Below are 13,548 nucleotides of genomic sequence, written 5' to 3'. Positions count from 1 at the left end.
AACTAGCCCGCTCGGCTGCGAGCCTACGAGATAGATGAAAAGTGGGGCTGAGTGTCTTTTATGCAGGTTCAGAGCAATGTTCAAAGAGCCAGCTATACGGGATGCATGAGGGAGAGTCCTGGCCCTAGTTGGACTGGATCATTGATCAGCACACAAAATGGCCTCATCAAGAGATCCCTCCCACCGTCTCAAAGATTCCAACATGGTGCACAATTAGACACGTCTTAGTTCAGACGGTTTTCCGCTAACAAGGAATAATGTTCAGTTATTAGGGGATAAGGACCCTGTTTGCTTGGCTCTGCACCTTCTCCCTCTCATCTTTACACCGTCACTGATTCTTGAAAGACTGCTTCCCCACTTTATAGTTTTCTTTTTCCGCAACCAAAGAATATCAATTCATTGCCTGGAGAGTTTTACTGATCCAATCTGTAGTCATTACCACTTTCTTTTTTCAAGACACATTATCATCGTAACTGAAGGTCTTTCAAGGTAAACAATGGACATGTCAGGAAGAAGAAACCTCACTAAAGAGAAGGAGTCTTTGAGAAGTGAGCTGGAGCAGATGGTTGAACAGACGAGCGGACGTACCTGTGACCTGTTTGCTCTTAAGCGACGCCTCGGAAGCCAGTGCATACGACATGGTGATGATCCTCTCCTGCTCCTGCAGGGCCGAGTCCAGACCCCCGAGACCCCCTACCTCGGGCTTCTTATCCATGGCCACGGCCAGCGCCAGATTCTGCACACTGAAAATGAAAAGAGAAAACCAGGTCTGGTGGGATCACTGCTGCTACATTCTCAGTCCCACATTCAAGGGATGGTTAGGTTTAGTTTTTTAAAGGTAGTGAAGGCAATATATTTCAGAATACATTGTTTTTTGTTTGATTTGTTCAAGATTTCTTTACAAAATAACCATATTCAGTTAATCCAATGCTCTGAGAGAAAAATCGAAATAAATCCGTTATCAGTGGCAGGCCTGTTAGAAGCCCAGCCAATCATTGCACTCGGTCTGAATCAAATGACTGGATGGCTGGTCTACTTGGCCTATCCACTTAACCGGCTGCTTTTGCGTACACTGTGCACTCATTGTGATGACCGGAGTCTTCGTAAAGGCTAGAGAGTTCTATTGTTTTGGGGTACTATCTAGCTTACTCAGGCTGGTTTATCCAGAGTTGCCTATCTTAGCTTTAACCTAGGGCTGGGCGATTAATCAAATTTCGATATCGATTTAGATTTTAGCCTCAAACGATCAAAAAACTAATATAATTGATTTTCTTCGATTTTTAGAACAGCTGGATACATATCTGTACATTATTTTAGATTTGAACAATTTCTTTTTTACCATTTTGTGCATTTTTTTAATGGCGAAATTTCCAAGTTTTCAGTTACAAAGTGTTTTTGTGGAGAGACATGCTGAATAACTACATCATGTTTTCAAACTCAAAAATAATCGTTTGAATACAAAATATTGACTGAATCTGAAGGTGTTTCCTCCGTTATATTAAGAACTAAGTAGGAAGTGCTATGACTGCATGATGTTCTTCTATAGATTCTCCTATTTTAAAGAGGTTAGATAATAATGGAGACAAACAGTTAAGGGGGAATCTGAGGTTTCTAGCGATTTGGCATCTCATATAAACAATCGTCACAAACACAAATGCTAAATGACCCCAAGAATATCACAGAAGATCTGATCTAAGCTTATTTTATTCATTCAATAAATTCATTCATTTATTATTCACTCATTTTCAGGTTGTTGTTGTTGTTGTTGTTGTTTACCTGGACTTCGCAAGGATGCTTTTGATGCGCTCCACCTTGCGATGACGCTCCTCCACCTCCTGGGGACTTAGAGTCTCCTCCGGCTCAGAGTCGACATAGCGCTCAGGGATCAACACCTTCTGGGGCGTGGATAGCTGTGTGACGACACAAACGCATCCATCAAAAATACGTAGCCCATAATGGACTTCTAAATGTGGCATCAAACTGTACCGGCCTTTATTCGTTCAGAATGGAATTGTGTGCTATAGGACATTACACACATCAAAGACGAGTTAAAGCATGGACGTGTTGGGGGAAATGAGGGAACAAATCGTCATCCTCAACCTAATCCTCAACGTCATCATCATCATCGCTCCAACATTGGTCCAATATGCCGTAGTAGGTGTTGGTGTCTTGATGGGGCAGTGGACACGCTCCTTTACGTAGTGAGTGCGGTGGATATCAAACAGGTGTGGTTGTGTGTTTGGGCAGTGTGCAAGCACCATTACACAGTGAGTGTGGTGGAAATCCCCGTCCGCCCTCAACCATCGCCTTCCACTGCCCTTTATATCTTTTCCCGTGTGGTCTCAGTGGAGGGTTTATTGTGATGGATTGTTCCCGGTACTGTTCCCGCTGTACCTCTTTGCTGAGGTCCAGGTCGTACTCCAGGGGCTCCAGCCGGTGGGGGGGTGTGCCGGCTGTGGCGAGGGGCTCGGGGGCCCTGAAGGTCAGCCACTCGTCGGACCGGGAGCGGGGTCTCTCCTGGTGCTCCTCAGGGCGTCCCTCCTCTCCCTGGACGCTGCGCCGCTCGGGCTCCCACTCCTCCTCGCCGCACGCCTCCTCGCCGCGCGCCTCCTCCCCGCGCGCCTCCTCGCCCTGCACCGCCCGCTCCAGCAGCTGCAGGTCAAATTCCTGCTCTCTCCTCCACTGGACTCACACACACACACACACACACACACACACACACACACACACACACACACACACACACACACACACACACACACACACACACACACACACACACACACACACACACACACACACACACACACACACACACATGCAAACACATGCATACAAAACACACACACATACAAACATACATACACACACACACACACACATAAACACACACACACGTAAAAACAATACAAACAACAAGGGAAATACAACGTCTATGAAACCATTGGCGATAAGACGATTACACAAAATATGTTTAGAATAGGTGTTTTTTGTGCACTTGCCTTCACACACATAACTCCATGTAGAAATATTGCAGAAATATATCACCCTGTAGGTTGCAAAGCCGTGTGTGTGCGTGTGCGTTTGAGTGTGTGTGTGTGAGTGAGAGTGCGTAAATAGAAAAAGAGACCATGCATGAAAGTCATGCATGAAAGTTCCAACATCACAGCATGCTGTAAGTCCTTCTGGTGCAGTAGTGACAGAAAAGACAAGAACAACACGTGAATAAGAAAGACAGCAACAGCAACAACAACTACAACAACAACAACAACAACAACAACAACAGGAACGAATGGGGTACTGCTCTCCCTACATCAACAAGCCCTATGGATACACTTTGGACTTCTTGTGCTGACTCGACAAAGTTACTAAAACACTCTAGGGGTTTCTGTATTCTGTAAACAAACGTGATGAGGGAAAGAAAAAAATACATGGCAATATGTGTTTATTAGACAAGAATTTATTTCTTATTTGCAAACTTCTACATGAAAAAGTGATTGGGTTCTTAACAGTGAAATCTCTCTGTTATTTGATACAAATAGGATTTCACTTACATTAGTACATCTAAATATACTGTTTAACCAATAATGTTATTGCTTTCCTTGTACAAAGATTAGAAAGTCATGGTTGGTATGCAAATAAACCCAAGTACACAGAGTCCTTAAGTCAGTTTTTATCCTTATCAAATGGCACATACACCGTAATAATTATGAGTTATGTATTTGAATGTGTAAGTTAATGTTTTTGTCAGTGGAAAGATAAGTTGAGTAAATCTTGATTTGAACATATGGAACAAAAGCAAGAGTTAAAGACAAATACAGACATACAGTGACAAACAGTAAAAAAAAAACACCCGCACAGACACGAACACCCACACACACACACACATTCTCTAGTCAGTTCCAAAGAAAAAGAGTGATTTAGATTCTTGAACTTAAAAAGCAAGTGAACCCAAAACTGTTTTTGTTTCAAACATGGTAATACATCTTATATGAACGTCAACATAGTAATCTATGCAATCTTTTCACTGTTACTGAAATAAGACGTCATTTAGGCATTTAGAGAAAACAGGAGAGAAACCCATGTTTTTGCCAGTCTTCGCCAAACAATTTGTGAACATTTGACTCTGAACTTGGTCAGACTGCGGGGTCCGAGAGAAAATGTAGCTTCTCGGACACTTATGGTATAACGCCCACAGTGTGTGGATGTGCGAAGCTCCTTTTGGGCAGCCAGAGATTATGACGATCGCCTCTGAGAGAGGGTTAGGCTTCCCGGAACCACCTATAGTATAACACCACTGTGCGTGGAGAAGCCAAAGCCCTGTCTGAGCAGCCAAGGCAGGGGGTTTCATATAAATCCATTCTTTTGGATTTTTGAATTCAAGCTGAAACAGTTGGTTCACTGACACTTTAAAGGGACAATACCGACATGGAAGATTAAATCGTTCTGAGCATCTCTCCTGGCTTCACTAAAACATCCCTTACCAATATCATCAGTGTGCCTTGCTCGGGTAACTAAATGCTCTTGTACAATGAAGTAACTTTCAAAAAGTATGTTGGCAGTGAAGCCAGGAGAGACGGTTTGATGGTTTTGATCAAACAGACCGGTATTATCAAGTTCAGAGAGATAGTTAGTATACACACTATAGGTAGTAGCACAGAGGGACTGGGGAGTAAAATCTCTGGAATACTAATTTGACGATGTCATATTCGAGTAAAAACATTACACTAAGACTCACATACTGTAATATACTGTAAGAGAGAAAGGCAATGAGGCAGAGATGTGGAAAGATCAATGAGAGAAGACAACGCTATGACTTTAACAGGTAAGAATCATAAAGAATGAATATGGATTGAAAAAATCAAGACATTCCATGAATGATGTTGGAAGATGTGTGTACTGAGTTTGAATATTATATGCATTTGTTAGTGTGTTATTGCATGCAATTTGTTACCTGTTTCCTGTTATGTCATTGCATTGATCGCTTTTTCATTTTATCAATGTAGCACTTTATGAATAAAATCGACATTATGAACAGATAGTTTTAAACTGTGCTATAGGTCTTAAAAAAAACACATGTATGACAACCGTTACTTGTAGATCCTCAAACAGACGACTCTGCAATAGGTATTTCTGCAAAATGTTGTAGTAACTCAAAAGCGAGACCCATTATAATGAGCGGGAGTTGGGGGTGCGCGCAACTGGGATCTCCATGAAGTCCATGATGTGATCCATGGGATAGAGAGAGAGAGAGAGAGAGAGAGAGAGAGAGAGAGAGAGAGAGAGAGAGAGAGAGAGAGAGAGAGAGAGAGAGAGAGAGAGAGAGAGAGAGAGAGAGAGAGAGAGAGAGAGAGAGAGAGAGTGAGAGAGAGAGAGTGAGAGAGAGAGAGTGAGAGTGAGAGAGAGAGAGAGAGTAAGCGAGCGTAAGAGAGAGAGGGGAGTGTGGTCTGTCAGTCTGTTTGTGTGTGTGCGATACCAGCTGCTAGTAACGTACAGAGCCCAGGTCCGCTGAGAGCGGCCGCTGCGTGGACGCCGAGGAGGAGGCGGCGGCGCGGGACGCCGACCCGTGTGCACGCGCGTCCCCATGACTCAGGGTGCGTTTGCGCTGGCGGACCAGCGCCTTCTGGTGCCTCTTCATCCTCTCCAGCTGCTCGTCGGCACTCATCTTGCCCCGGAGCTGCTGCTGATGCTGCTGCAGCGCCGGCTCCCCGGAGTACAGACGCTCCAAGGCACTCTTTGGTCTCTCCTGGGATCGGGGGGGTGGGAGAGCAGTAGGGGGGAGAGAGAGAGAGAGAGAGCGGGAGAGGGAGAGGGAGATGGAGAGAGAGTGGGAAAGGGGGAGGAAGAGGGGGAGAGGTAAAAAGAGAGAGGGAGATGGAGAGAGAGAAAGAGAGCGGGAGAGGCAGATGGAGTGGGAGGCAGATGGAGTGGGAGGGAGATGGAGAGAGAGAGAGAGAGAGAGAGAGAGAGAGAAGAAGAGGGAGTGAGAGAGAGAGATGGGGAGGGGAAATGGATAAAGAGGAAGATGGAGAGAGAGAGGGAGATGGAGAGAGAGACAGAGGAAGAGAGAGAGGGAGATCAAGAGGAAGATGGAGAGAGAGCAAAAGATAGGGAGAGGAAGAGAGAGAGGAAGATAGAGAGAGGTGGAGATGGAGAGGGATGTGGAGAGAGAGAGAGGAAGAGAGAGAGAGAGGAAGAGAGAGAGAGAGAGAGAGAGAGAGAGAGAGAGAGAGAGAGAGAGAGAGAGAGAGAGAGAGAGAGAGAGAGAGAGAGAGAGAGAGAGAGAGAGAGAGAGAGAGAGAGAGAGAGAGAGAGCAAGAGCGAGGTAGAGGAAGTAAGAGATAGAGGTGTACATTTTAGGCTAGAGAACCCACAAGTAGAGAAGGCATGTTTATAAAACATGCACTATGGGCAGAGATAACAGAACTTTAGTTAAAAAAGCATCAGCCAGAAACAATAAAATAATATTTTAGACACATTTAAGACTCAAGCTCTGATTGAGGGCTACAGACATAACTTATTTGACGATATTGAGTACAAATCCAATTTAAATCAAATCTGTTCAGTCATGCACACTACGCCGTCAGTCAAGGAAGAACTCAAAATAAATGACAGAAGGAAATTTAGTGGGGAAGGAAAAAACAGGGCGTACAGAGAACCATAGAAGACTGGAATGCCTCATTCAGGATACAGAGCCACAGAGTCAGAATGTCACAATAGTCCTCTGTATTGACTTGAATGAATGAATGTTTACTTAAAAAAGTGACCAAAAGTTATCCAAAAAACACACCTAACCAAAATATTGGAAGAAAGTTAGGAACAGAAGTTAAAAGTGCATTTGCATGTTGCTGATATGCAGCGCAGTTGTTACAATGTATAATGTAAGTTGTATTCACTTCATCGCAAGACTTAGTATACGTAATACAGTGTTTTCATTGGATGCCAGTGGTCTGTAGACCATGATGGTTCTAAAGCTTACCGCCCAGCCTACAGCAGAGGCCGCCCGTCTGATGGTCACGTAGGAAGAGATGTTGGAGGACTGATTCACCATAGAAGAAGAGCCGGACATTCCTGAGGGGACAGCCAGTAAACAACAACAGCTCATGGCTTAATTTTCTGTGTTTATGTCCATGAATGGTATTCAATATTTTATATGTTTATTCCTGACAGTTTTTGTGTCTATATTATGACTTTTATATTTGATCTTCTTTTGCATTTTGTATTATATCTTCAAACGTGAGCAGAGAGTTCTGATAACTCCATTCTTGATGAATAAAGTACTCTGAAATCTGAAGTCATCAATGCAGCCAAAAAGACTACCTTCGTAATAATGAGTGTGTCAATAAAAGTTTAATAAAAAATGTGTGATCAATGTATCAATGTTAATGTGTGATCATGTATTGGAGTCATCATCCTATTACCTCTGCTAGGTAAGGTCTGGTAACCTCCGTCTCGAGCTAATGTTGTAGTCCCAATGTGGCTGCTATTGCCTCCAATTCCCAGAAGCTCAGGCTCACTGAGGAAGCACCTAATCTCCAACTGGGACACAGGACAGGAAGTTATGGTGGTGGTCATGATAGACACAATAAACAAACACAAAGACACACACACACACACACACACACACACACACACACACACACACACACACACACACACACACACACACACACACACACACACACACACACACACACACACACACACACACACACACACACACACACACACACACACACACACACACACACCCTGCCGTCTCCATTGGTGAACTGGCCGGTCTCTCGGTCTCTCTTGCGTTCGTCTGACTGTCTCTTGAGGCCTCGTACAGATGTGTGTCTGATGACGTTGGTCTCCCTGGGCAACGGGGGCACAGCGGGGGGGTGCTCATCTGGACTGTAGAGCTGAGGTAGGGGGGGTCTGGGTGGGGCATCTTCCTCACCCTGCACACACACCACCATCCGCCCAGGTCAAAAGCTCAATCATTGATGTATGTAAATATGAAGTTTGTTGTATTGTTTATTCGACTGGACTCCAAACCCAATAGCTAGCCGTAGATGTTGTTGTTTGAAGTGCTGTTTAACGTGTTATCTGTGTGTAATTGCTATTCAGGCTTGATTTGCACTGCAACAATTTCTGCTGTACATCCTGCTTTTCCATCACAGGATTAATTACGTGTCGCATTTCAGTCGCTGTATATAACAGTAAATCAGCAACAATCAATACCATCAGTCATTATTAATGATATGAGGTGTTTAAAAACAACTAATTGTTAGTGTATAGTGGCTGTACAATGTCGAATCACCTTATTTAAGTGCCATAGGAGGGCACACAGGTGTGACTGTTAAAACTAATGATAGGTTTTTTCGATGAGGGTGTGCCAAAGTGCGCCAGTAAAAATACCGGACCAGGGAAGTAACCGATCAGGGTCCATAGACCCTCTTCACAGAGGTGTCATCGTAGGACAAAAACAGGTGTTCCTCATAATGCTTTATTATGGGTGTGCTGCCTTTATGTACCAGGGCTCTTGGTCCATGTGTGTGATCCTCACTAGTTTGAGTCTACCATAGACGAGGCAGACCCATAATCAGAGATACGAGCGACACCTGTATTGGTTCTACGACGATACCTCTGTTTAAGGGTCTATTCTGCTCTCGAGGCTGGGGATTGTAGTAGGTTAACTACAATGGAATAATTGCTAGGAGCTTCTGTGTTCAGTTCTGTGTTTGCCCTACGGGCTGCCTTTGTGAAAAGTTTCCATAAATGATTTCTATCTATATATTGCGTCAACTAAATGTACTTTTTGGGTACACTCGTTACCCATTTAGATTCCAAACATTTCCCATTTTAACGGTGAACCGTTTAGAGTGTTGACTGTGTACAAGCACACATTTCCTTGTTCAGGTTTATGCGATTGTATCTTACCTATTCATATCAACTATGAGTTAGATAGATAGATAGATAGATAGATATTGACGCTACCCATTCCTCTAACCTGGCTTCCTGTAACTTACCCATATTAGCCTGGTGGAGATGGGCGCGGTGGGGTGAAGCAGGGGCTGTTGCCCGGGTCTGGGGCTTGGGCTCGTGGGACTGAGGTGGGGGCTATGTTGTTGCTGCTGCTGTTGCCTCATCTCCACAGCGGACGGACTACCACACCCAGAAGGCACTGCTGACGCCGAAACGGAAGGCACAAATTTCCTCTCTGGGGAGTGATGTGTACACAGACATACAAACCATTTTCATGTTTTTCCTTTTTAGCTTTTTATCCCCACGTGAGGAGCCTCTCAAGGCCTGGGACCCAAGTGTATCCTTTGAATGGACGGCACTTCCTTTGAATTTGCATGGCACCTTGCTTACAGCATACAGTTAGAACGCGTGGTTTAACCGGTGTTTCATTCATTCAGATTCAGATCAGAGTCTTGTTTAGTTTCCAAACATCAAGAATGACAGAACAAAAATCGTCTTAAAGGGCTATTATACCACCAGGTGTGAGTTTGATTAGTCGTTACATGCCGTTTGAAAAACTGCCTCTTCCTGTGCCTCAGCGACATCATAAGAGGGTGTGTCCGCCTAGACGTACGCTGAATGGATCAGTCGACCTAGCCTAACCAGTGGAATATAGCGCATGCTGCACATCTATCCATCATTCATCTCGGTGGCCACTCCCACTTGTGATGTCACTAAGGCGCAGGAAAAGGTGGTGGTATAATAGGGCCCCTTAAGACGTGACTCAGTAAATAACAACATGACGAGCTCCAGATGAGTGTCTCTACCTCTCTGTGGGTCCCAGTGCGTGTGGGTCGGGTTGGCGGACACTGCACTCCTCTCACCTGGGTTGGTCACAGAGGAGAGGGTGACCTTGTAGTTGGCCTTGCTGGAGCTCAGGCCCGCCATCACGTCTTCCATCCTCCAGAGCTCCTTCCTCAGCTCAGCCTTCTCCTGCTGCTCGGTCGAGGACGGCAGAGGACGTGGACGAGGGCATGGATGAGGGAAAAGAGATGGGCAGGTACGGATGAAGACACAAAAAACACACACACATGCACACACATGCGCGTGCGCACACAAACACACACACGCATGCACACAAACATTCACAAACACATGCTCCAATCAAGTTACAAACACACATAGGCAGGTAAGGTAAGCATTTGGTGTGTGTGTGTGTGTGTGTGTGTGTGTGTGTGTGTGTGTGTGTGTGTGTGTGTGTGTGTGTGTGTGTGTGTGTGTGTGTGTGTGTGTGTGTGTGCGTGTGTGTGTGTCTGTGTCATTGCACGCACATGTGCGTGTGTATGTATATCTGTGTGCAGTGGGGATCAATGTTTTCCAGCCACAGACCTGGGCTGCATCCGAATACCTAGTACATACTATTTCTGTCTAGTGTCTACTACTTGACCATACTACACTTGACTGTGTAGTACGGTCTACAGACATGCGTAGAACGCCTCAGAACGCCGCCGAAACTCCACCGGATGTTTGGAGATGACGTATCTCCCCCCAGATGGCGGCAAAATGTACCTGTTTTCCGTCTTGTTATCGTTGCTATTAAATAAAAAAAATTCTCTTTCTACGCGAATGGCTCTTGAAATGGATATCTCTGCTAGAAGGCGTCGTCGTCGGTCATCTCGTAGAGCGACTTACCGGCAGGTTATGTTGTATATATGTGGACATTTGGTAAGTCATTTTTTTGGAATAATAATAATACATTTACAGTTATTTGTTACTCCGTGAAAAAGACGATTGAAGTTAATTTTTCCTTTTTTATTGAACACACACACACACACACACACACACACACACACACACACACACACACACACACACACACACACACACACACACACACACACACACACACACACACACACACACACACACACACACACACACACACACACACACACACACACAAATAAAAAGCCGCTGTTGGTGGTGTCGGGTCAGCCATCTCTTCTTCGTTTGTTACCAGACTCCGGTTGCATTGTGGGATAGCGTAGTGTGGTCCGTGGTTCACTTTGGCGGTAGTATGCATTCGGAAACGACTTCCGTACTACAGAATGCATACTAGAGTATTCGGACGCGCTAGATTTTTCGCATACTACAAAATGCATACTATATAGTATGCAAGTACGAGTATTCGGATGCAGCCCTTGTGTGTGTGTCTCTCTTGTGTGTATGTGTGTGTGTGTGTGTGTGTGTGTGTGTGTGTGTGTGTGTCAGTGTTTTCCAGCCCCAGACCTGAGAGATGTCATTGCGGTTCATCTGGGCCTGCAAGGCTGAGCGGAGCCAGTCCACATCGCCCTCCAGACGGCTGTACTCCCCCCAGGCGTTCTCCATCTCCTGCAGAACACACCGCAGCAACATGCCACATGTCTCCCTTTCTAATGCACGGCTGAATGACGGAGGACTCCTGCTTGCTGTTATTTGTTTAGTTTAGTCTTTTGGGGTATATTGCCATATATGGTTTGTCTGTTAGACGACCACACTGCACTTCTGCTGCTTATCTCTGCCAGGATGCTCATTGGGATTTTCTTCTCTAATGAGCCTTTTTTTTTTTTTCATATAAACAAATATAGATTTAGGACATGTACCATATCTTCTTTTGTGTCTACTTTTCTCATTTACTATGCCTGAGTTCGGAAAAGTTTGTGAGCGAGTGTTGGGTGGAGGCGTTTAGACTTCGCCTTGAAGGACATGTTGACCTGGTGGGGTCGTGTGGGGCGTCTCCTTGAAGGACATGTTGACCTGGTGGGGTCATGTGGGGCGTCTCCTTGAAGCACATGTTTAACCGGGTGGGGGGTGGGACGTCCTACCGTGGACACCTGGGAGATGTCGGCGCGGATGTGCACCACGTCCTCCTGCAGTAACCTCTGCTGGTAGGCGATCTTCTCAGCGTGGGCTGGCTGGTCCTGATACTGCTCCATCTGCTGGTGGGAGATGTCCAGCACCGACTCCAACTTGTCCTGCTCAGGAGACGACATCAGTGACCAGTAGTCCAACAACCTCATCAGACCACGTTCACTGCAACGTTCACAACAACACTTCATAACATTCATAACAACCGTCAAGCATTCACAACATCACCACACACACTCATAACATCACAACAACCAAACAACATGCACAACAACCTCACAGCAGTTAGACAACAGAAAAAATGGGTTATCATTTATAAGTGCTGTAAACAAATCTACGCAATCAACATAAAGTCCCGGCACAAACCTTGTCTTCCTTCAAAGCGCGTATCGTTACTTCTAGTTCCTGAAGGATCTTGTCCTGCTCACACAGCCTACTCAGTTTCACCTAGAGGACAAATACATTCCCAATATACTCTGGTTAAATAAAACGCAATTCAGAGACACAAACAAGCCTACCGTCTGATTAAATAAAACACATACAAGTCTTTATTCTTATATAATAAAACACAAGACGTGATAAGCAAAACAGTCTACACTCTAACACAAAACAGACACACAACAGTACTGTCTAATTAAACAAAAACTAGGCTGTTGTTCAGAGGCTTTCTTCTGAGCTAGCTGGTAGTGTCTGAGGAGATTCAGCATTTGGCCTCCTTCTCCTACTTCTGTCAACTGTGCTCTAATAACAAGACGAATTGATCCCCGACTGCAGACTTCTGGGTGTCCATATGTCAATATGGCTCATCTACGTGAAATGCCCTGAGGAGTTGCAGCTCTCGTCTGCGCACTGGGAGATATCAAAGAGAAGCTATATGCCCGACTAGCCGGGCTGGTGAGGATGCCCATTATGAGTAATCATAATCAAAAATCCATATTTTCTAATTCATTCTTATTTTTTTTAGAAAGCCATTCTGATTGAGGGTGGCATATTTGTTTTCCCAGAAATGGGTTATGTGTTTATGAAAACAACACAACTGCCAGGCTTGCAGTGTTTTCCGGAGTGCATATTTTTTTCCAGCTCTATTTATCATTCTGTTCAATTAATAATTAAGCTGTTTTTATTTTGCTGCCTTATATTGTTGTTTTTAATTGCATGAAATATTCATTGTTCCAACAATTTCACGCAAAATTTTGTATAAATTGTTAAAGCAGAACAATGCTAATGATGAAAAGACAGGCCATCCATGTTATTTACCTTCTATTTAGCACAAAACAAAGACGAAGAGGAGCGAACCCGGGCAAATCAAACTGAAAAATTTAACAGCCAGACATCTAAAAGTCCCATTACATGTATTTTTCCCTTTAAATTGCAGTGCTTGAAGTAAAAGATGTGGTCGGCCAACAAGGTCCTCACTGTGCAGCGAGGAGAAATGTCCCCACAGTGTAACCATGTGTATGCACACACACCCATGCCTCTTCATCCTCTGTTTACCAAAACTAAAGAACACACACACCCAACCTCACATCCACAAACACACCAACACCCACACACATATACGCACACACACCCACAACCACACCCACACACACTACAACAGTCTCTCTGTAGTGACTTGTGTGTGAAAAAGCATATTCTTAAAGTGAAGAAGCAGGCGAGATAAAGCACTTGTTTATCAGTTTATCAGTCTCT

At 44.6% G+C, this 13,548-nt stretch overlaps 1 protein-coding gene across 7 annotated transcripts in view; it reads right to left on the bottom strand.

Annotated features, from left to right (window-relative positions):
• The window catches only part of plekha7b (pleckstrin homology domain containing, family A member 7b), a 71,414-nt gene that overhangs the window by 3,843 nt on the left and 54,023 nt on the right, over positions 1–13,548 (bottom strand). For 5 of the 7 annotated variants that reach the window (XM_060070568.1, XM_060070574.1, XM_060070569.1 and 2 more), the window contains 12 exons: positions 12,223–12,303; positions 11,814–11,963; positions 11,239–11,340; positions 9,777–9,945; positions 9,015–9,205; positions 7,752–7,943; positions 7,422–7,539; positions 6,980–7,071; positions 5,495–5,746; positions 2,395–2,682; positions 1,777–1,910; positions 589–743 (listed from right to left, as the gene is read on the bottom strand). In XM_060070568.1, the coding sequence (XP_059926551.1) occupies positions 589–743; positions 1,777–1,910; positions 2,395–2,682; positions 5,495–5,746; positions 6,980–7,071; positions 7,422–7,539; positions 7,752–7,943; positions 9,015–9,205; positions 9,777–9,945; positions 11,239–11,340; positions 11,814–11,963; positions 12,223–12,303 (1,924 nt within the window). The remainder of the gene's footprint in view (positions 1–588; positions 744–1,776; positions 1,911–2,394; positions 2,683–5,494; positions 5,747–6,979; positions 7,072–7,421; positions 7,540–7,751; positions 7,944–9,014; positions 9,206–9,776; positions 9,946–11,238; positions 11,341–11,813; positions 11,964–12,222; positions 12,304–13,548) is intronic. The other 2 variants (XM_060070575.1, XM_060070571.1) reach the window with 1 other exon arrangement.

This window comes from Gadus macrocephalus, chromosome 14 (genome assembly GCF_031168955.1).
Source record: "Gadus macrocephalus chromosome 14, ASM3116895v1".
Taxonomy (NCBI): Eukaryota; Metazoa; Chordata; class Actinopteri; order Gadiformes; family Gadidae; genus Gadus; species Gadus macrocephalus.
Note: the sequence above shows the minus strand (reverse complement) of the source record. Positions and strands in the feature narration are given on the sequence as shown.